Here is a 24493-nt window from a genome sequence, read left to right as displayed (position 1 = left end):
ATGACAAGAGTATAGCAATCCCAAATTTCAAAAAGCCGCTATTAAGAAGAGCAAATCTAAGTTTTTAAAACAATTGGTGACAAATCCTAAAGCGGGTGGAAGATTAAAAAATATATATATACCTTTTGTTCCCAGTGCAATGTGTTCAAGAATCTTTTAACCAGACACTCCCAAGAAAGAAGTCTAGGATATCAACAGAAGACACCCAGACCATCTGAAGATGTAAGGCGTGAACGGGCATTGATTGACTCAGTAGGACTCGCTCTCCTTTTCCCTTTCTCACTTTCCTTTTGTTTTCCAGTTGGCTTGGTGGTGGTAATTTGAAATATATAAATCTTGGCTCTTAACTTTACAGGGAAAGCTTAATATAATAACAGTTAATACTTCCCAGTATTGCAAGAGATCCTCATCAGAATGAAAAAAAAAATGCCCAACACTGAAGCACATAGACAATAAAACCAGTCAATCAATCGCTGCTCAAACATCAGTGCAGAGTGCTTTGAAACCTTCTTTCTATGCATACATGCCCACATTTTTAAAACTACCACTGTGAAGGGTAAAGCCAAAGGAGGATAAGCAAAGATTGATGCTTATCTAGTTTAAATTGTCATGTATTTGTGGTTTCCAAGTAACTGTAGGAATTCAATTCTATAAGCAATCTCAAACTGTTGGGGAGAATTAAATGTCTACCACCATTCTTAAGTGGCTGTTCATATTCCCCAAATAGAAGGGCTTTATCTTTACTTTCATGAATTTAAAAGCTATTAACGATCAAATTCCAAAACATACCAATGAGACCGTGATTCATAGCAAAGTACAGTGCAAATTTATTGACTCCAATCATTCTTAGTCAAGATTTAAGCAAAGTAAACAGACAACAGAATTGTGATACAAATAAGCAATGGATTAACAGTAGATAAAAATCCTATTTTACTAAGAATTTTCAGTCCAAAAATCTTATTCCCAAATAAAATTGAACAGTGATTTATTCTACTGAGACATATGACTACAAAATATACACGATTATAAAACTACTCTTTTGTTTTTAACAATAAACATTTATTCAATGAAAACCTTGAAATAGTTTTGGATTAATGTCAGTAAGAAACTAAACTTTTTGAAAATTAGTATTAACCAAGTGTAACCTTGTGGAAAATCTGGACTGCACTTACAAACGACTACAGAGCACTGAATTCAATTATTTAAAGATTTACAATTATTAAAGATTTACTTTGGTTCCCAAAAGGTTCTCTCTAAAAGGATTTTTGTTTTTCAAAAACCTGACATTAATTCATTTCTTTCTCCTCCAAAATCTAAGCATGGATTGCTTAGTTTTCTCCTGTCACATGGCATACCATAAGCTAGAAAACACTTAGAAGCACTAAATGAACATATTAAAAATTATGCAAACAATAGATTTCTTAAAGTGCTAAAGCCACAACAGAGAAAACCCTATTTTCAAAACCTAAAAAGTTTGGTAGCTCAGGATAAAGAGTGCTTATTAAAGAATACTTATTAGCATTATTTAAATCAATAATGCATTTCACAAATATTGCAAAAAAAACTCAATACCAGAAATTGACAAATTGATTCATAAAAATTTCAACATTGGTTAAGTAAATGCAAATTTATAAAGAAACCTGTTATGAGTGACATCTATTTTTTGTAGCAAGAAAATTCAAATAATTTTATCCCTTAAAGTTCCAGATTATGATTGTATATACACACACCAAAAGAGGCTCAATTTGAGAGACATGAAGGGCCGACTTAGGATGTTTATTCTTACGAGGGTGTCCGAGTGCCGTTTACCCGGACCCTGACTGCCTGCTTGGTCTGGATGACGTAGCTGCCTCAGGTCTCCATGAAAGGGCACTTTTTATTCTTGTCCGAATCCCTCTACTCTCATTAGCACCAATGGTGCGACGTGTGGATTCAGTGATCACTGATTAAGTGCTAGGGCATATTTTTAAAAAGAGAAGGCTTGTAACAACATATCGCAAAACAACAAACCAAGAACCACATGTGCCCCCACGATGCAAACAACATCACTGTTGAATTGTTAGTTGTACGTATTGATAAAATTATAAATGCCTACTAATTCTAACTAGTTCTAAAGGTGAATATTTTTATTAATCTTGAAATATTTTTACTATGCAAAAACGCATGGTATTTGTTATCTCCATTGCTTACTTGGAGCCACTGATAAGAACATACATGTTTGTGTTGTTAGTCCCCATAACCCCACGTCAAGGAAGTGGTTCAATACCAAGTTCTCAGATTAACAAAGAATATATTAAAGCATTTTACATTCTTTCCACAACTGCATAAAAAAAGCAGGCATCCTGAATACTTAGAATACTTACAAGGAATAGTGAGCTTTCTACATTTTCAAAAATTAATTACAATCAGAAAAAACACAAGAATATCTTTACTTGCTAAGTAAGGAATTGCAACAATGAAAGACCAACTTGTGTTACACTAAATATTTCCCTACTGGCTGAGATAAACATTCTTTAAAAAGCTGTTTACTAAATACAGCAATTAACATGTCTTTCATTATTTTACTTCTGAATATTTAAATGGCTACATGAGTGGAAGCATATTTTATTTTCTGACCACCAAAATAAACTCTTTCAGCCTAATGCTCTTAAGGTACGGTGTAAAAAGTAATAGAAAAACCAGAACTGCATTATAAATGTTTTTGGTTCAAAATTTTATTTGATACCTTATGTTCCTTGCCTAGACAAAAAATGTGGACTAACGAGACAAAAACACTGGTCATTTTTAAAATCTAAAGACACATAGAGTCTATACTTAGATGAAAAATATTTTTTACTGATTAATAATAGTATTAAAAAATCTTCAAAAATGTAGCATAAAAGTTCAAGTCCTAGGATTCTGAATTTAGCCTGCCCAGATACAGCGTACCATGGGTTCATTACAGACACCCTGACAGCCATGTACGGGGTCACGCCCAGGGAAACTGTCTTCTTTTGAAGAAGTGACAGCTACCAAGGGGTTCAGAGTAAGAAATACCACATTACAGAGGGAATGAAACGAATCAACAGTAATCCACCCTGACACTGCATATAAAATCACACACTTTAGTTTTGTCTTCAAAATGCATAGATTGCCACAAGAAAACATAGACATGGCAGTAATCAGTAACTGCAACTTAATTTTACTTTCCGTTCTCCACCCGTTTTAAGTAAGAACAAAATAGGATGTACTCAAATATTTGGGGGGTTCTGATCATTTTTCAAATGAAATAAAAGGCAGAATTTCACATGTAATTTCTACAATGTACAAAGTCAATTAGCATCTCATGAAAATGCTTGTGTTTCAATAAAAGTTAAGATGACTTTCCCTGCCACTGGTGAGGCATGTGGGTACGGAGACAAACAGAAACAGGGTCCTGTTCAGCCAGAACACAAATTTAAGCACTCAGAAAATTATTTCTTAGTTATGGGAGTTACTTTTTGTTTCTCTGAAAGAATAACTTGTAAAAAACAGAACAAACAAAAAAACAACAAAAAACTTTGAGTTTTAATTTAAAAGGATTTTGTGGTTTTAACAGTATTTCTACTTTTATCTATCTAAGCCACCCTTCGATAAGTGAAATAAAACTGTCTCCCTTTTGCAACACCCACTGACCTTTGGATAACTCCTACTGAAAGGCTTTTAATGACAACTTACATAAAATAGAAAAAAAGAGGCCTAAACTCCACAGACCAAAGTAAGTGGCAAATACTAATTTTGGACCCTTGAATATATATTTGTGGAATATTAAGCTGTGAACTTAAAGCAGCAGAACGGCTTCACTACTGACATTTTACCACCACTAGTATCATGAGGAAAAAACTCCTAACTACAAAATGGACACAAATCATTCTCCAAAGACAAAGAGGCAGGAGAATCTGTATATTGTATACACTGCTCATGAAAAGCAAGTAGAAATGGCAGTGTGGGGTTTCTTCCTGGCTTTGAAAGTCTCTGGAAGTAAATGGTACCTCAGTTTTAAGAGCTGCTGTACTTACTCTGAGTGTTCAGAACCTACATAAATAACTGTTCCAACCTTATTTGTTCAGCTAACGTTGTTAAATTCAAAATTATCGCCATATATATCTTTGTTTTTTGTCCCAAGCACATTCAGATCTTCAAATTGTGACAGCATAAATCAGGAAACTCAAACAATCAGTCTTTCAAACGCTACTCTGGATTCAGAACCATGATGTGGCTAACATATAACACACCTCAGCAGTATTTTATTACAATGCAGGTATTGTAAACTGACTTTAGAGGCTTTCTATAAACCATATTTTCATTTCCCAAGTCTTCCTTTGAATATGACCTTATTAACTGTATTAAATGACTGAGAACAAGTTTGTTATTTTATAAAAATCTAAGTATTACTATTGCTGATTTAAGTTTCTCACAATTTTCATACAAAAAAAGTTCTATGTGACCACAAAATACCAATTATTTATTTTTATCAAGTGTCAGGATAACTTATTAAAGTTGAGGCTTATCATTTTTTATTGCTAAAGTACTCTAAAATCTAAATCAATACTGCAGACTACTTCACTTCTTCCTGATACATTGTGGACTTAGGAACATGGCTAAGATTTAACTATCACTTAGGTGTTTGATATAATCAAAAGAAATACTTTAATGGTATTTCACTAATTTCAGACTGTCAAAAAAAAAACAGAACCAAAAAAACCAAAATCTCCACTTAAAACATTATACTGACACCACGGAATGAAGAACCATGCAAACAACCAAGATTAATAAATGTCAACATTAATAAAATCAAATAATTCTGTTACTATCAGGTCCAGAGCTACAACATTTTTTAAAGTTTTTCTAAAATTGAGTAAGGACATTACTAATTAATATTAGTTTACCTCAAATTTAAATCCAAGCATAACAATTTCCAACCTTTATTATTCTTTTTTAAAAAATATTTCTTATGACGCATTTCACAATTTAGGCTGAATTCTGGAAACCATTTCCCATTTCGTAATAGGGAAGAAGTGTCAGTCTTTTAATTGTGGGTTTGTTCATGACTCCAAAGACTAAATGCCGTCTTGAATGTCCTATGACAAAGTTTACACATAAACTGTCTTTTAAATGTGATTGCTGAAAGGGGCGGGGCATGGTAAAAAAGTGTGTCTGATTCTTGGGGTACAAACAATTTCTCCGTGGCCAGGGTCGGGTTTTCGGACGAGCCAGTTGGTGTGTCGGGCTCTAAGGGCTGGATCTTGGGCAGTGGAGGCGGCGGCGGCAGCGGAGGTGGGGAGGGAGAGTTTGCCCGTCCAGGGCACGCGTCTGGTTCCGTGTGCCCCGACTCCTCTGAGGTCTGAGACATATGAGACTGGAAGTGACTCCAGAGCCGAAAATTCGTGCGGAAAGCTTTGTTGCAAACATGACAAACGAATGGTTTCACGGAACACAAGAGCTCCTGGTGGCGCTCCAGTTGCTTGTGCACCGTGAACATCTTCCCACACTTCTCGCAGGGCCACAGGCTGGCGTCTTTACTGGCGCTGGTTTCTTTGGGGGCTGCGCTGGTCTCGGGTGCCTCTTCCTCAGCGTCTTCCACGGGCTCCTCTTTGACTTGGATTTTAAGCTGCTTAGAAAGACTAAGGTCTTCAGGGAGGCAGGAAGAATCTTCTGAATCAAAGTTAATTTGCTCTGAAGAGTCGCTGAACACGTTATCATCTTTTGTTGCCACGACGTGGTTGACTTTATTAGGCTCAGACTGAGGCTGGGGCCTCGAAGTGCCCGTCACTTCCCCATTGTGGTCAAGAACAGGTAAGGAGAAGTTCTCGGTGGGCGCCATGGTGTTCTGATTGTGGACTTCAACTTGGTGCCGCCAGATGCTAAAAGAGGACTTGAAGGTGCGCATACACTCAAGACAGGTCAGCTTCTTATACTCACATTTGCTCTCGTGCGCGTGCTTCAGCTCTGGCGAGAAAAACCTGAGGCTGCAGTAAGGACAAACGGTTGCATTTCTGCATAATCTCTCGTGGTTTCCTTGTTCTAGAAGAGAAGAGAGCTTAGCGTTACAGAGGCGGCACTGGTAAACCTCCTTGTTTTCTACTGGACTTGCCAGAGGAGCATGTTCTTTGGGCTTAGGAACTTTATTTACTCCAAGAGGCTTTTCCCCTGGGTGCATTTTTATGTGCTGTTTAAACTGGGAGAGAAAACGATAAGCTTTTCCACAATAAATGCAAATGTAGGCTCCTTTGGCTCTCGATCGTAAGTTCCTCTTGATGACTTGTTGTGCCTGGGAACTAGCTTGTCCCTGAAAACCAGGCTTGCCACGCCTTAACTTAATGATCAGGGCCTTTTTAATTTCTCGCTCTCTCACTATGTCAATCAGCTTTCTTTGGAACTTTTCATCCAAAACAGCATGGGACCCAGAGGCTGGCGATGGGTTCTTCACCACGCCATGCTGGGTCTGACAGTGTGTCCACACTTTGAAGTTGGTGTGGAATCTCTTGTGGCAGATGTCACAGGCATAGGGCTTTTCTGGGTTATGGTACATATTAATGTGACGGTGAAGACCCGCAGTTGATCGGAAGATCTTAAGGCAATGTTTACATTTAAATTTTTTGTTTGGTCTTGTTCCCTCCAACTCACCAAATTCATCTTTGTTCAATTCGGAACCTGGAAAATCTCCATCGAGGAGAGCTGGGCTTGAGCCTTCCTCAAAATTATCTTCTGATACAGGAGATCCGCGCTCATTTACCTTTAACTTTTTAAATGGCAATCTTCGGTCAGCCTGAAACCTCCGCTTTGCTGGGAGCCTGCTCATTTCCTTCTGGTCGTCCTCTCTTTTCAGAGCAAAGTCCCTGGTGGCTGATGACGAGGACGCTGCTCCTGTGGCAGCCGCTGCATCACCCACGGTGACTCTGATGATGTCAGAAGGGTCTGAGAGAGGGCTGCTGGGCTCCGTTTTTATCCGCACCTCTGTGACAGGTGAGGCACCCTCCCTGTCTGTTGACTGAGACGCGCTAAAGGACCTAAGGCGGTGTGGCTGTAGGGCCTGAGTCCTGGCTTCCAGGGTAGGGTTTTCACTACAAGGTTTTAAAGATGACTTTTGAGATAAAGCACAGAATGCATTCCCTGGAGCATCACTCAATACTGAAGAGGCTACCTGGGAAGACTTCAAGTCCAGTGAGGGTGAATATATGGGAACCTGGCTGTCCATCGACAGTGACCGTCTGAGGAGACTCTTGACAAGTGGCCCACTCTTGTCAATGCTTTGGTTTCCGGACCCAGGCCCACTGGAAGGGATCACCAAGCCTAACTTTGAGTAGTACAGTAAGTTCCTATCCTTGCCTTGACCACTTCCTTTGTTAGTTTCTTTCAATAGATAGGGAGCCTCTGATGAGCTGCGGAGTGACAAAACAGGTGGCCGTGGTTTCTTCAAAGCCAGCTCTATGGCTTTTCCTTTTGGAAGCTGACCACTCACACCTGGCTTATTATCCACAGCTGCTTCTCTGTCTGGTAGAGGCTTCGATGGCAAGACTGCATTTCTTTTTACCAAATCGCTTCCATTAGGATCATCCAAAGATCCAGAATGCTCAAGAGACTTTGCATATCCCACAGAAGCGTCTTTTGGCCAACTCTTTTCACTTAATGACAAATTGTGAGGTGGCTCAATGGGTTCTGGAGCATGGGGTTTACTGGTGCTGGTCCTGGCGGCTGTGCCAGGTGAGGACCTGGCAGTATGGCTTAGTTCCAGTTGATTCTGACTCACAGTTTTTCCTTGTGCTTCATTTCTACTTTGACAAACGATGACACTTCTCTTTTGAGAACTGCTTTCATCATCTTCTATGAAGAATTTTCTTCTATTGGGACATGTTGGAAAGGGGGCTTGAGGTGTTTTAGAAACAATGTTCGTCAGAAAGGAAATCCCAAGGCTATATCCAAGTTCTTGCACAGCAGCAAGGCCGCTTTTCTCCACAAATAAAGATGAGGAATAAATGTAGTTTAAAACATTATCAAAAGCATCTGGTTCACAAAAGTCAAGCTGAAATACAGTTTGTGACTCATTCTCCTTATTTGTGAATAAACTCTGGAAGTATTCACTGCTGGCAGCCAAGACATTTTTATGGGCTCGGAACTTTTGATCTCCCACGATCAGAAGCACATCACACAGCTGTCCTTTGAGGCGTTCCTCATTTAGAGCACTTAGGAGAGAAATGGCATGCGCTGGATTTATGTAATGCAGTAATCCCTCCATTGTAAAGGTTTATCTGAAAAACAAAATGTAAAATTACTCCAAATAATGCCTGAAAAGTTCTCCATGAAACTAAGAGCTCCTCAAGGGCAGGGAACATAGGCTAGACTTTCATGGGTGCCAACATCTGGCCAAGAGTAGGCGGACGAAAGCTTCTTAGATGAACAGCCTTAAGTAATGCTGAAAACAAAGGGAGAACGCCCACAGCGTAAGCAGGTCATCAGTCATTAAAATGGGAGAATTTTAGGAAGTAAAGACTATGATACAGGCATTTTCATCACAGCAAAAAGGCTACTAGAAATTGGCAGGTGTGTAGCAAAGCAATACTTGAAAATAAAAGGTTTATTATTTAAGGTCTCTATCCACTTGATGTTTGGTTCTATTCTTTTAAAATTTAGGGTAAAAATTCAGAGAATAGCTATGAATTATCAAAATCCCTGAAGTCTATATTTCTGAAAAAAATCACGTTTACTACAGTGTATGTTTAAAGGTAAGATGAATTGGTTAACAATGGGTTGCAAAGTAGAGGTTTTGCTAGATCTTTACATAAAGGTAAGAATTTAGAAAGAAAACCATTTGCTAAGCACTATTGAATCGAAGTGTTTAACAAAGGGGAAGGATGTTAGAGAACAAGCTCGCCTGCTTCCTTAGGCTGCAACATCTCTGCCATCACTGAACACTATATTTTCCTACCAAATCACATTTTCAACAATAACATAAAGGCAACTTTAGCTTAGCTCTAAACTTAATTATTACTAATTCTAAATTAAGGGATGTGACCTGAGATTACACAGAAATTTTTTTCCACTCTAAAAGCAAGACAAGGTAGTCTTGCGGCTAAGAGAGCAGGCTCTGGAACCAGGGGCTTGATTTAAACCGGTGGAGCTTTGCTAGCCGGTTGAAAGGGCTGCTCCACCCTGATGACTGACTGTCCTGGGGCATGCCTCTTGGCCTCTCTGCATGTCAGGTCCCTCGTGGGAAATGTGCCCCATTGTAGGGTTGTCGGGAAGATTAGATACGCTAACATCAGATTCACAGTGTAAGCATTCAACAAATGTGCTATTAATTATCAGCAACTGTAGTTTTAATTGGCATTTAATTCAGCATCAAAGAAAAAGGGTGCAGATTAACCCTGCCAGGGTCTTGAAGAAGATACAGCCATCCCATACAGAGACAATGCTTGACTTCCCATATCTGACCTTAACTAAGGCTTCTCAACTTAAAACCTCTCAAACTTCTGTAACTCCAACATCTCATCTCTTTGGTTTGATTTTATAATGCCATCCTTTCTTTAAAATATCGTTACAACTTATTTTTATTACTGAAATGGATTCAGAGCATCTAAGAATATCTGTGAGGGTTTCCCATTCTCTGGAGGGCAAAGTGTGGATGGCCCGATCTTCGTGCCCAGAACACCTGCGGTTCTCTTCTGGCTTCAAAGGACCTGCTCTACTGGCCAGCCCAGCATCCGGGCTCTTCAGAGGAGCCCGCCAAATAGGGCTCGCTCGGCCACCAACCTGGGGGTCACCCAACACGGCACACGGCTTCTTCTATATATTCTTTAATATTATTCTCACTCTCTGTTAATAATATTCTGAGAGACTTGGTCAGACTGCATCAAGTTTTTGTTTTTTCTTGCCTGCCATTTCATACTGAATGATAAATTTTAATTCCTCCACTTCTGATTTTGTTGACATATCCCCTTCCTTTTCCTTCTGAGTTAGCCATCCTAATTTCTCTCATAATCCAATTTTTCTTTCAATACAATCACACATCCACTTATGTGTCAAGAAATCTTTATTTTCTTTTACAGAGGACAGCAGAAAAATAAGCTTATAATGCCCTATGTATTGACTCAGCCATGTCCTGAGGACTTTTTTTTAGCGTTCGTAACTTTTGAGAAAGCTAGTTCAGATGTTGCCACACGGAAAAAGCAACAGATACAGAATCAAAAGCTTGGACAACTGTTTTTCAAAAGGGGTTCTTAAAGTCAGTTTTGTGGTCTGAAACTAGCAACTACAAAAAAAATAAAATGGACTAGAATAGAGCAGAATATCAGCATGCATCAAATGTAGTACGGCTAACTAAGGCTTGGTGAAACTCCTGTTTCCGTTACGGACATACATAGCCACACATGTAACGTGTACTGGGTTGGGGTATGAAATAGACTCCCTCCTGAGCGTCAGAGTCCCAGTGGTTTGAAAGGCGGTGCTCTAGGCCAATCAACCTCTCTGAGTCTCAGTTTCCCTAGGTAAAACAGGGATGACAGCAGCTCTCAGACTCTCTTTTGTGCCCCAAGAACAGATATGCTCTTAACCTTAAAGCACATTCTTACAGGTGTGAACCCATTTAACAAATAGGACCTTGTGGAAGACATTTGTGAAGGTGTGGACTCATGGGAGAAGAATATCTCTGAAGATCCTATTTAGGTATGGCCTACTGAGTCAGGGCAGGCCTTAATCTGTATTCCTGGAGGCCTTGTAGGGAGCCAGAAGTCAGAGCCCTGCCATCACCAGAACATTACTGACCTCAGGGAGAAAGCCAGCCCTGCCTATACCTTGATGTTGGACTTCTGGCCTCCAGAACTGTGAGGTGACAAACTCATGTAGTTTAAGCCAGATGACTGTGTGGTGTTTGTCAAAGCAGCTCAGGCAAACTAAGACAGTTTTCAATGCTATATTGAGAATTAAATGAGACAACAATAACAGCTATTGTTTACTGAGGGCCTACAATATACTACAAACTGTATTAGGCACTCCACATGTCATTCATTCATTCATTCAACAAAATAGCATCTGAGATGACGTGAAGGAGGTGAGGGATGAGCCATGGGAATATATGAGCAAAGAAAGCCACAAGCACAGGAAGTGCAAGGTACCAGTAGGGCCAGATCCGAGAGTGCTGGGAGAGAGCCACAGAAGAGGCCCTGAGAAAAGCAATGAGGAGACAGACTGGGTAGGATCTTTACTTTTCACTCTGAGTGAAGTGGGCAGCCATGGGAAAACTTTGAGCAGAGGACTGACAATGACCTGAATTATGTTTTAAAAGGACCACCCTGGCTACACTGTTGAGAATGGACCACAGAACGGAGGGCTACGTGGAGGCTGGGAGCCCAGTGAGACTACTGCAGGGACCCAGGCTGAGAGAGGATGGTGGCGTGGGCCAACGTGACAGCAGTGGAGGTCAAGACAGCTGTCAGCATTTCAACAGGTTAAACGGTAGGAATAGGGGCCTTGAGAAATTAAGGATGTCGCTAAGGATTCTGCATGCGTAACAGGAAGAAAATTGTCTTTAGTTGAGGTGGAGTTTGAGAGAAAGACCAAGAGTTCAGATTTTTTTGTAGAATTAGTTTTGATAGTCTACTGACCAGTAGTAACCTGATCATTAATGTACCTTTTTGGGGCGTCCTTTCCTGCCTCACTTTCCCTATTCCCTTTCTTGTGCTTCCCGGGATCACTTCCCAAATAAATGGCCTGCATTTGAAGCCTTGGTTTGGGGAACTCAAACCAAGACGGCAAGGGTACGTGAAACCATGAGGTAAAGGCTAAGGAACAACACACATTAAGATTTCCCACATCATCAGTTAAGAAGCAAATACTATCCCATCTACCATCTGTACCCTACTGCCAGAAAGCAACATTTTCCCATTTTTCTCTCATCAGAAAGGTTTCCCTTTTTATGCCTTCTTCAAATTATCACAATTCCTGTTTACATAACTTCTATGTCTAACTTCTTCCAGTCCCTTGGACCACAAGCTTTAGAATCGTTGAATGAAAACATTTGGGAATTAGGGAACAATAATAAAGTCAACTCAGAGTTGAGCTGTAAGAGAAATATCGTGGAAAATTATTTGGATTTATAACTATTCAATTTGGAGTCATCAGTGAGACTGCCTGACTGAAACGCAGCTAGGCATGCCCAAATTCCTGATACTCCAGTGCAAACTAAATCTAAGATACTTATTTCCCATTCAATCTACTCAAACAGTAACTGAGCACCTAATAATAGCTAATATTTGACTGTTTACTCTCCCACGTACCACTGTAAATACTTTTCATGTATTAATTCAACACTGACCACAACACTACAAGAGGGAGGTGCTGTTATTATCTCCACTTTACAGAGGAGCACAGAGGATTAAGGAACTTGCTCAAGGTCATGTAGGCAGTTAAGTGGCACAGCAGGTCAAACCCAGGGAGTTTGGCTCTGGAGGCCACACTTTTAACCCTACGTTATATGGCCTCTAGTTTGTTCTTTTAATTCTCACACAATCTCCTCAGCTAGGTATTGTCACCGTGCCCCGTATAAGTCAGGAAACTGAGGAAGAGAGAGGTTAAATAATTAACCAGCCAGTTAGTAGCAGAGCTGGTGGTCTGCCCTGTTTCTGCTCTTGAACTGTGCTAGACATGGAGGATTTCAGTCTAACAAACCTGCTCCTGCCTCAAGGAACTTTGTCTTGTGTAGGACTGGGACACATGAATTCACCGACACAGCACAGTGTGCCAAGCACCAGCTGGGATGCATGCAGAGGTCTCTGGAGTACAGACGACGGGCATCAGACCCAGATGGGGGGGGTCAGGAGAGGCATTCTCCAGAAGATGCTTGATGCACAGGGAAGGATGAGGCAACGTGTGAAGGAGCCAGCAAGGAAGGGTAAAGGGACTTCAAGGGGCAGGAGCAGCACATCCAACATGACAGAGATGAGATGAGGTCTGACATATCCACGTGAAACGGAGGCGATCGTGTGGCTAAAGCAAAGAGGACACAATAGGGGAAGGGCAGGTGATGAGGCAGGAAAGGGGGCAGAGGGCTTTGGAGGCTCAAATAAGGCCACTGAAGGATTAGAAGCAGGAGAATGACGTCTTCCGTTCTCTCCAATACTCCAAGATAAGGACACTAGAGACTCTAAATGTCTAGAGACGGAGGTAAAAGCAGCAGCAGGGGATGCAGGGGCGCCTCACCTGGAGGCCCTTGCCGTCCCCTTTGAATTCTGTCACTAAGACTGGAAAACAATGGCCCCTTTTCTGGCCTGGCTGCAAACAGACACTTCACATTTTGGAATTTTGCGTTTTGTTTAATGTGAATGCTGACTGAATTCAACGACTTTAACTTAACTAAAGCTATAATATGCTGCCATATTAAGGCAAAAAGAGGAAACAAATCACAACTGCTGAATGTCACAAGATAATCCAGCAAAACTCTTTGTGGCTGGTGACGTGCAGACTGAATTCTCAAAACCCTTTAATTTTTCTCCTATTCAGTCCAAAGATAAGCCCAGCTTTGTTGCTGGAGGCACTGTCTCCTCAATGCATTTTTCTGGTCCAGATACAATAAATTTGCTGGTACATAAAACTTCAATTTACCACACATTTTAGTTATGAATAATCAGGATCTCTGACTTACAGAAGACAGTGCATCATAAATTTAAAAGCTCTTGTATATGAATGCATACTGCCACTGCTCCGTCCTTGTCCTCGTCCTTGTCCACTGCTCATCTCTACCTGACTCATCAATGCGGAGTGCCTGCCACACTGCAGTCCCTGTGGAAAGACCTTGGAGCTTAATTTAAAAAAAAAAAAAAAAAGTAGGTAAAACATGGAAGGGGATCATCTGGGAGGGGCAGAAAGAGCCTAGAGGAAATCCCCCAGGAAAACCAGAGCTGGCCTGCTTACCACTAGGATCCGTGCACACCAAGTCTTCCCAAACGCTGCCTGAATGCTATTTCATGTTGTTTCCTGAAATTTCAAAAGGAGAGAATCTTTATGACTAACAGTTCAAGGAAGACAGCACAGCACCATGAAGAAGTCTACGAAACCAGTCTACTTGTCTCTGTCAGGCGTGTACCATGGTAGAGTGGGCTCCCTTACCTGGGAAGTAGGGCTAACACTCCCTACCACATGGGATTTTTGTGAAAGACAAAAGACATAATACACTTGCACGTTCTGGTATATCCAGCACTTCCCCCACTGCAAGTACACATTTTATTTCCTTCGTCTCTTCCTTTTTGCTGTATGTCACACCTCACAAAAGGTGCTGGTGATACAGAGATGAGTAAGCTAAGATCAGTGTCTCGTCCTCCAGTAGCAGACATTTCAGTGGGAGAGACAGACATGAAAAATTAAACAAAAAGCTCTATGAGAATCCTGACTTCAGGAAACAATTAATTTGGCCTGGGAGTAGAAGGGTGGGCAAGTGACAGTGGGGTCATCAGGAAAGGTTTGGGCCTCATCATTCAACTATTACAAAGTTGCAAAGGTTCCATTCTTCCCATTTCTACCACAGACATTTCTCAGAAACACTCATCTGATCTTGCCAGGGCTTCAAAATTCCTGAAGGCTTGCCCTGGCCTGAAGAACCAATTCCCTAGAATGGCTATAAAGCCCTTCACACCTGGGTTCTGGAAAGTTATTTCATATCATGCCCTCAAATAGACCCCATCCACAGGTACCAAATGCTGGGAAGGGGGCAGAATACGTATACTATATACATTAATTCAATGTGAATTCTTTCTTCTTTATACCTAGTGTTGGAGCAGTTGCAGGGAGTTACAATTTTTGAGGAGATAGAGAAAAGCCAGGCAATTTGGGAACACAGAGCATCCTGGGGATAGAAGCTGCAGCAGAAAGCTAGGCCCAATCATGAGCAATCTAGGCACTTGGGTAAAAGGACACTAGGACATGAGGGTGGGGCCAAGAAAGGGTCATGAGAAGATGCCAAAGAAACATCACCTATGTTCAAACTTTAGAGACTGAAACGCAGGCTGGTCTCATAGCTGAGGTACATTATAAAATAAATTGGCTCCAAGACAAGCCCACACACCCCTTACTACCAGAAGTGGAAAATGTGTCTTGATATCCAAAGAACTAACCTAGTACTGAACTGTGGGCACACGACACTTTGGAATGCTGGGGACTGCTTACATAGTTCTAGCCATGATACTGGAAAAAGGGGGGACTGTGCAAACCACAAGGCAAACACCTTGTTAAACAAAATCCAAAGTATCTACATTTGACTAATGCAAGGAAACATTCACGTGCACGTGCGCGCGCACACACACACACACACACACAGAGTTCATCCCCTAAGCCTCATCTCTGGATTTAGACCATTTGGATCCATTTGATTTTACTATGGATGGTGAAGGGAAGTTGGCTCTGAGTTTATGTCTCATCATCATCTCATTAGATAATCTCCAGAAATTATCTAAACTTTCTCGGATTTCAAAGGTGGAGTAGTTTACCCAATCCCTCCAGAGTAGCAATGCTACTACCTTGTGTTTCATCTCACTGCATTTTCAGTCTCTGTAGAGAGGGGTGAGTTTGCTTTAAGGTGTGTTCTCTGCCGCATCTAGCCAAATCCCTCTACTATAACATAGTTCAGGCTCTCAACCTGCACTTGAGTTTGTCACGCAGCCTCTGGCAAAGACTTCTGTTGGTTTATTCTGGCCACCCAGCAGCCATTCCTCCTCCTCTTGTAGCGGCCCCTTGATTTTGCTTTGGAAGAACTTCCCTTGTCCTACTGAATAAAGTTGGATGCACTGCTCTCCCCTAGCTCAGGGGCAGGCACACAACCAACGTCAAGTCACTTGGATACTTTCTCCCTGAAATAGGCGCCCAGAGAAGAATGAAGGCAGCAAATGAGTGGAGCTGATTTATCTCAGTGGTGGCCTGACAATGCAGCCCACCAGTGCCTGTTACACAGATTCCTTGAGTTACTTTGGCTTTTGCCCTTTCCAGCTCAATTTTTTAGCTTCTCCTTAAATCCTAAGAGCAACTGTATAGCTTTATAATCAATTTTTTTTTCCTATTAAAGTTAGTCAGTTTCTGTACCATGCTAATTAAAGACCCTAATATATTTCCAAGTGGTATTTCTTCTTCCTGTCACATCTTCCAAATCCATCTCATATACTGCTGCTAGACTAAGCTTCCTAAAACAAAGCTTTGCTCATTCATACAACATACATACTACATAATACTATTATTAATTCAACTAATTTACTGAGCTCTTTTTATGTGCCAGGCCTGGCTCAATGTATCTGAATACAGAGGTGCACAAAGCAGACAAGGCCCCAACTTTCCAGTGAGGCAAAGCCAGATGATAAACAAAAAAACAACTACATAAAAAAGATAACCTCAGAGGAGAAGCTAAGATGGCGGCTAGGTGAGACAGGGCAAAAACACACTCCATGAAAAATACTAGATAAAAACCAGAAAGTGACCCAGAATACCGGTTTCAGCGATATGCCAGCTGGACGAGGTCTGCTAGTACCACAGGGGCCATATACTTGGTGAAACCGGGAGTGTGCATTCTGAAACGAGTGAGTAAGCTGGCTGGAAGACCCACAGCCGCACTGCAGTGTGGGGAAGCCAGGGATTGGCGTTTGGAGACCGACCGGTTCTTTTAAAAACAAAAACAAAAACAAAAACAAAAACAAAAAAAAAAAAAGGGAAAAACTCAGGAGCAGCTGCAGTTGTGACAGTGGGAATGACGCAGTAAAACACAGCCTCTCGGTGTCTGGCCTGGAGGATAGCCCGCTGCAGGTACCCTCAGGGCCAGGGGAACGGAGAGGAGAGCTGGAAGCTGAAAGAAACCCTGTGGCTCGCAGCTGGCTCCCCGGAGGGCTGGATAAACTCCTGCCCGGGGCCATGCCCACAGCCCAGAGCCGGGAAGGAGGAACTATGTGAGGACGGGGGGGTTGAGACGCCCTGTTTGACCATCTTTGCATCAGGCTGAGAGCACCCCTGCACGGCCCAGGGACCCACGGCTTCCCTTGAGGGACGGCGCACACTGGTGACGTAGCACAGCCTTCCCTCAGCAGAGGTCCTGGAAGATCGCGGCTAGGAGGGGGGCCCACTCGGAAAACCCAGGGACGCTACGCCAAGTCCGGTGGTTTGTGGGTCAGCGAGAGAGAGGTTCTGGGGCTGAACTGAAATGAAGGCTTAGACTCTTGTGGCGGCCTTGAATGTCCGGGAACCTGGGGGGTTTGAATATTAAAGCTGCCCTTCCTCCCTGGCCACCCGGACACACACCCCACATTCAGGGCGGTCAGCTCCAGCAACACACCCAAACTGAGTTCTCCAACTGAACCCCACAAGAATCATTTCCCTACATACTGTGGGGACAAGGTTGAGGAGAACTGACTTGAGGGCTATAGGTGACTCACAGACGCCATCTGCTGGTTAGAGAAAGTGTACGCCACCAACTTGTGTTTCTGAAAAATTAGATTGGTATCTTTTTTTTACAACTTGAAAGGACCCTATCAAACAAAGCAAATGCCAAGAGGCCAAAAACAACAGAAAATCTTAATGCATATGATAAAACCAGATGATATGGAGAACCCAATTTCAAACACCCAAATCAAAATATCAGAAGAGACAGTACTCGGCACAATTAATCAAAGAACTACAATTGAGGAATGAAAACATGGCAAAGGATTTAAAGGACATGAAGAAGACCGTGGCCCAGGATATAAGCAACATAAAGAAGACCCTAGAAGAGCATAAAGAAGACACTGCAAGAGTAAATAAAAAAATAGAAGATCTTATGGAAATAAAAGAAACTGTAGGCCAAATTAAAAAGACTCTGGATACTCACAATATAAGATGAGAGGAAGCTGAACAACGTCTCAGTGTCCTAGAAGCCCACAGAACAGAAAACGAAAGAACAAAAGAAAGAATGGAGAAAAAAATCGAAAAAATCGAAATGGATCTCAGGGATACGATAGATAAAATAAAACGTCCAAACTTAAGACTCATTGGTATCCCAGAAGGGGAAGAGAAGGATAAAGGTCTAGAAAGAGTATTCAAAGAAATTGTTGGGGAAAACTTCCCAAACCTTCTACACAATACAAATACACAAAGCATAAATGCCCAGCGAACTCCAAATAGAATAAATCCAAATAAACCCACTCTGAGACATATTCTGATCAGACTCTCAAATAATGAAGAGAAGGAGCAAGTTCTGAAAGCAGCAAGAGAAAAGCAATTCACCACATACAAAGGAAACAACATAAGACTAAATAGTGACTACTCAGCGGCCACCATGGAGGTGAGAAGGCAGTGGCATGACATATTTAAAATTCTGAGAGAGAAAAATTTCCAACCAAGAATACTTTATCCAGCAAAACTCTCCTTCAAATTTGAGGGAGAGCTTAAATTTTTCACAGACAAACAAATGCTGAGAGAGTTTGCCAATAAAAGACCTGCCCTACTTCAGATACTAAAGGAGCCCTACCGACAGAGAAACAAAGAAAGGAGAAAGAGATACAGAGAGTTTTAACAGACATATATAGAACCTTACATCCCAAATCACCAGGACACTCAATTTTCTCTCGTGATAGCAGATCTTTCTCCAGAAGGGACCATAAGTTGGGACATAAAACAAGCCTCAAGAAATTAAAAAAAAAAAAAAAAAAGAATATATTCAAAGCACATTCTCCGACCACAATGGAATACAAATAGAAGTCAATAATTTTTGAATTGTAACTCCCCTATTTACTTCCTACATGATATAAAATACACAAACTCTGATGACAAATCAGTGGTTTTGAACTCAACATAAAATATGTAATTTCAGACAACTATATAAAGGTGGGGGAATGGAAGAGTATAGGAACATAGTTTATGTGTCCTATTGAAGTGAAGGTGGTATCAAAGAAAAACAAGATTGTTAAGGATTTAAGAGGTTAATTTTAAGCCCCACAGTAAACACAAAGAAATTATCAGAGAATATGACCATAGAGATGAAAAGTAGAGTATGGGTTAAGAGAAATGGGGGAAGGGGCAATGGGGAGTTAAGAAATGAGTGTAGGGTTGCTGTTTGAGGTGAAGGGAAATTTCTAGTAATGGATGGTGGGAAAGAGCATTACAACATTCTAAATGTGATTAATCCCACTAATGGAATGCCAGGGAGGGGGTGGAATGGGAAGATTTAGGCTGTATATATGTTTCCACAATTAAAAAAAAAAAATAAAAAAGACAGTCTAAATAGATGACAATTGAATGCCAAGGATGAACCTGGATGGGATCGGAGGATGGAGGACAGGAGGCTCAAAGAGACACAGTTCAGACATAAGGAAAAGGAAATATGGAATGTAAGCTTTGTATCATTGTTGAATCTCTTGTACTTCTTAGCTGCGCTTAATGGGATTGCATAGAAGAATGTTCTTGTTCATGGAAAGTGTATATGTGAATTATAGTGTTTGTTCAAGGATGTGTGCAGATAGCTCTCACATGTTCAGAAGACACAGCAAGATGATGGATGATAGGGAGGGAGGGAAAGAGAAATGGTGGTGTGACAGCATGTTAAAGTTGGTGGACTGGGGTATTGGGGGAGGGGGGTCAGGGTATGCTGGAGTTCTGTGTATGGGTTTGTATTGTTTTTGCAACTGTTCCTATAACTTTGAATTTATTTCAAAATAAAAAAAAATAAAATGAATTATTAGGGGAAAAAAAAAAGATAACCTCAGATAGGAAACAAACCAGGGTGCTCTGGTTGTAGTGGAGCAACAAGGGGTTCAGAGACAATGGTCAGGAAATGTGTTGATGTGAGATATTAGTTGAGATCTAAGACCTGAATGAAAAGAGCCAGCCTTGACCCGTTTAAAATCAAAGCCAAAATAATAAAACCAGTGGTTCTCCATAACGCTAAAATGCAAATTTTAAAAAATATAGACTCCAAGGCCCTCTGAAGTCTTGTATCAAATTACTTTTAAAATGTTCTTTCTCTTAGTATATCCCCTTGTGATTACTTTTTGCTCCAGTTAATTCTGTCTCTGAGTTAACTACGCATCTTGGTGCTGTTCATTCCACGACCCAGTCTGGAATGTCCTGGACCTCACCTAACCCCCACCCCAGCATCCCATGCATCTGAACATTAATCATCTTTCAAACCTCAGCTCAAGTTCCAACTTCTCCATGAAGCCTTCCTTGATTCTTCAGCTCATAATGAACAAAGCTCACCTTTCAACTCCTGGATTACCTACAGCCAGCACCATTTATGTACTGTTATTGACTGCCTTCTACTGTTAGTCCTTTGTGTCTTCCCAATAAGACTGTAAGCTCCTTATGGACTGAGAAGCTATTTATTATCTCTTGGCAATCTTCAGAATGCCTCACATGCTATCTTGCACAACAGTACATATTTGCTGACTTTCTGTGCTTTTGACACAGCAGAAATCATGCCTTTGATTTGTTCTCAAGTAAAGCTGGACACTTCACTGCCCTGCTTTAGAATGCTGTATTGATTTTGCTATTGCATCCCAGATAAAAGCCAAACTCCAGAGACTGGCATATGACAGACTTCACGTGCCTGCCACAATTCATCTTTCCATCCGTATGGGACACTCCTTACCATCTACCCTACAAATGTGCACATCTGGTCCCTGCCACGTAAAATCGCCTTCTCACCTCTTCTTTTCTCAGCCAACTTCAACCCAAAGATCCAGCTCAAATGTCACCTTCTCTACAAAGCTTTCACAATTCGCTCCCAGAAGACGGCTCAGTCTAAATGACTAAAAATACTTCATCTCTCTGCAATAACGGCACAACTAGTTTGATTGATCTGCTTTCACATCTATCTCCTTCAAGAGGCTCCTTGACAGCAGCAACCCTTGTTTTTTCATCTATGTGTCCCCAATGCTGAGTATACTGAACAAAGGGATAAATCATCAACCTCAAGGCTCAAGACCCTGACATGCTAACCTTCATTTTCCCAGCATCTATCATAGGGCCCAGGACATGACAGTTTCTTTGCTTTTCCCACAAAATCTTGAGGCATTAATCACAACTTGACAGTGACCTCCAAACTTCTATTTCTGCTTAGACTTCTCCTTGGGACTCCAGCCTCTCACGTTCCCAGTGAACAGTTCCATCATGACATACGCCTTATGTCCAGCCCGGTACCCACATCCGCCTGCCCTCATTTCCCTGTATGGTTAGGGATGCTGCCAACCACTGGGTCTCCTAAACCAGAAACCTCTTCTTTTTTAATGTCCAATCACCATGACCTGTCAATCCTAGCTCTTAAATAGCTCGAGAATCTGTTCTATCTTCTTTGGCTTTGGGGCCAACTAAAATCTCCCTTTCAATTATCTCCTTGCCTCAGTAATTCAACTCTTCTTTGGTTATTTCTAATTTTCTTCTAATATTCCCTAGTAGATAATGTGTAAGGCCCTTGAGGGCAGGGGTTATATCTTTTTCAACTTTTATTTCCACAGAATGAAACAAAATATACATCCAATAGTGTTGAAACAATGAATTAATCAGAAAGTCACTTTTATGTAAACCAAGGCCCCAAATTTCTACTTTATTTTTAATATCAATATTAAGAGGTACCTAAATTTAAATTTAATAACTGTTGGTCATTAGAGATGGATGACAGATTTATTCCTTCAAGCACCAGAGAGCAAAAAAGTTTTAAAAAATAATTTTCAATGAGAAATCTTTCTAAAATGGATTAACCCTCTTTCTGTCTTCTTAGACGAGTAATGCAGAACATTATGCAAGCCCCTTATTGATGACTCAGAGTCACCATCATGAACAATCACTGGACTATGCTGTAATACACCGATGCTCAGAGACTAGACGGGAACACAGCTGTTACAGTTCTCGTACTTTTTTAAACAGCCTAGAGGAGAAGACCATGGAGGCTGATCTCCCACCCCCACCCCCATTTTCCACTGTCAGGCAATCCTGTTGGCATACCTGCCCTCAAACTACCCCGCCTCCAAATGAGCTGCTCATGTGATATTTCCCGGAACCTCCGGCCTGGTGGTTGGGAGCGCATAGCAAGCGAGGATAACGTGCCAGGGCCCAGGGGCTCTCCTAAAATGCAAAAGTATGATCTTTCGCAGACGGGCTATTGGGCTTGTTCCAGATCAATGAAGTCCAGGTGATAAGAACAACCCATAAAAGACCAGGGGCGACTCCAGCAGAAGTCTTTCTGCGGACGTCTCTAAAACCGGCGAACCGCACCGTCTTGAGAACCACTCCCCGTCCCCAACGCCTCCAGCCGCTGATTTCAGAATGAGAACTTTCCCCGCGAGGCCGGGGGCTTTCTCGAGACTCGAGCAAAAAAGCGCTCGGCCAGCGGAGGGTGCTGCGCGCCGCGGTACACCCCGTCTTCCAGGGGTGCAGAAGGGAAACGAAAGTGCTCCGCAGTTCAGACCTCCGGCTGGCGGAACGCGAGGCGAGGCGGGCCGGGGGCGGGGAGAGGAGAGCTGCCTGGGGCGAGGGCCCTGCATGCCCGCGCCGGCCTCCTGCCGCCGGGTCGAGGGGCCGAGGCGGGCGGCGGGGACCGGGATGGGGGCGGCTGCAGGTGCGGGTCCCCGCTGCCGCTTCCGCGCACACTCGCGCGGACCTCGCGGCCCTGGCCGCGGACCCCGGCGACCCTCCCGTCAGCCCCGAACGGGAGTCCGCGCCCTTCACTGGACGGCATTTCCACCGCTCCAAGCCAGGAGCGTGCACCCAACCCCGGCGCGCCCGCCACCCCAGGGGCAATCAGTCCAGGGAAGCCAGAGAAGCCCAGTGAGGGAACAGAGCGTGCGCAGTAGCGAGGGCGAGGCCAAGTGCGGGCACGGAGCATGCGCAGTATGAAGGCACAATCGGCTACGTGGGAGCCCAGGACATGCTCCGTGAGAGCCAAGGCCTGGCGCACGCGCATAAACGCTCAGAGACCGCAACCCGCTGGTGGAGAGAAAAAAGAGAGAAATCACCTCAGAGTTACGTCAGGCAAGGCCGCGTTTTGCGGGGAGGCTGTAGCCTAGTAGGGACCCGGCAGTTCTCCTAAAGCGAGGGGCGTGACAGTTACTCACCGGCCTTCAGCCCGGAGGCAGACGCCGGGCCCCTTTCCGCTCACACTCGGCTCGCGCGCGCCGCAGCCGCCGCTGCCGCTGTGATTCCATCCATCTTGAATTTGACGTCATCCCACACCAGGGATGAGGTCATCGCAGGCAGCGCTCGTCACGTGCGCAGCGCGGTGATTGGCCGCCGGGCGCCGAGGGGCGGGGCCGTGAGGGCGGCGCGCGGCGTCGGGGGTTGGCGAGGAGGCGGGCCCGGCGGGGAGCCGCGCGCCCCGGAGCTGCCGCCACCGCTGCCGCCGCGTCTCCCGCCCCGGCCTCCTCCCGCCCGGCGCCCGGGCCTGCCCCCGGCCTGAGGCCGACCCGCCCGGCCCCCTGGCCCTCGCCGGCTGCGCGTGGTCTGACGCCGCGCCGGGAACGGCCTCGCGGGGAGGACGGCGAGGGGGCCGCGGACCGGCGTGTGTGGCGCCCGCCACCCTGAGGAAGCGCGCCCGCTCCCGGGTCCGCTCGCCGGGGCCGGAGGGGCTGGGCTGTGTGCCTCGCCGGCTGCAGGCATCTCGCGAACGGTGCGGCCGCGCCCGTTTCTGCCCTGTGGCGGCGGGACCCCGGGCTCTGAGCTCGCGGCGGCGGTGCTCTGTTGCGCTCAGCCTCGTGCGCGGTGATTTATTCTAGTGGCAAAACCGGCGCGGGACCCCGGGCCGGGGGGCTCGAGATCAGGGACGCGGGGTGGTCGCGCGTCCCCTGCCCCAGGTGCTCTGATGACTCGACCGGGAGCCTCCTGGAGCGCGGCGACCTCGGGGCCCCGGGAAGCCCGGGCCGCGTGGGAAGCACCCAGAGTTCGGGGCTTGCCAGAAGCGGGCTCGAGAGTTTCCGTGTGCTCGCTCCTGCAATGATCTGATCTCCGAGGATGGCTTGCTGGGGAATCGGAGTTAACGAGTCAGGGTTTCCACGCTCATTCTGCTCGAAAAATTTGTGGGTGTCTGATGTTCTGATTAGCATCTCCCCATGACGTCTACTCGTAATCTACGTTTTCACAGACAAAATTCTTCACTCTCTTAGTGGCCATTGAGTTAACTTATTTTCGCTAATGGCAATTCTCATTTGTAAACTTTTTGTTAGTTTTTTTGTTTGAATATTATAACTTCTCCATGCATTAGAAAACTCACTTCATTTCCGATCAAGACCATAAATTAGTGTAATAGAGTTGCCAGGCTGTAAACACAGGCCATTAAGAGAGTGTTCTCTGTCTTAGGTAAGCAAATAGAACATCTTACTCGTCCCCAAAGCCTGGAACAGATCAGACCGGCAGTGATAATTCTAGAGCAGACACTTAAACTCCTGGATTTTTGCTACTACTTTTCAAATGTATGTGAATTTTCAAGTAGATTTAATTTTTGAAAGTCAAATTTATGCACATGACCACACGTAACATAATTTACAAAATT

The 24493-nt window shown here is 43.4% G+C and overlaps 1 protein-coding gene across 6 annotated transcripts; it reads right to left on the bottom strand.

Annotated features, from left to right (window-relative positions):
* Positions 1-803: 803 nt before the first annotated feature.
* Positions 804-23156, bottom strand: ZBTB21 (zinc finger and BTB domain containing 21). 6 transcript variants are annotated; one of them, XM_037831413.1, is made up of 4 exons: positions 23064-23156; positions 13924-13986; positions 6646-8267; positions 804-6042 (listed from the first exon to the last, which is right to left on the bottom strand). In XM_037831413.1, exons 3-4 carry the CDS (start codon positions 8252-8254, stop codon positions 5048-5050), a joined length of 2604 nt encoding a protein of 867 aa, XP_037687341.1. In that variant the 5' UTR covers positions 8255-8267; positions 13924-13986; positions 23064-23156; the 3' UTR covers positions 804-5047. The 6 variants fall into 6 exon arrangements, with proteins under 6 accessions (XP_037687341.1, XP_037687329.1, XP_037687333.1 ...); XM_037831401.1 differs by having other exon boundaries at positions 804-8267; XM_037831405.1 differs by having other exon boundaries at positions 804-8267; positions 21955-23148.
* Positions 23157-24493: the final 1337 nt, after the last annotated feature.

This window comes from Choloepus didactylus, chromosome 1 (assembly GCF_015220235.1).
Source record: "Choloepus didactylus isolate mChoDid1 chromosome 1, mChoDid1.pri, whole genome shotgun sequence".
NCBI lineage: Eukaryota > Metazoa > Chordata > Mammalia > Pilosa > Megalonychidae > Choloepus > Choloepus didactylus.
The sequence above is the reverse complement of the archived record's forward strand: the minus strand, read 5'-3'. Positions and strand labels throughout refer to the sequence as shown.

Excerpts from the sequence above, each read along its gene's own strand:
- ZBTB21 (XM_037831401.1), bottom strand. The coding sequence starts at position 8,254 with ATGGAGGGATTACTGCATTACATAAATCCAGCGCATGCCATTTCTCTC.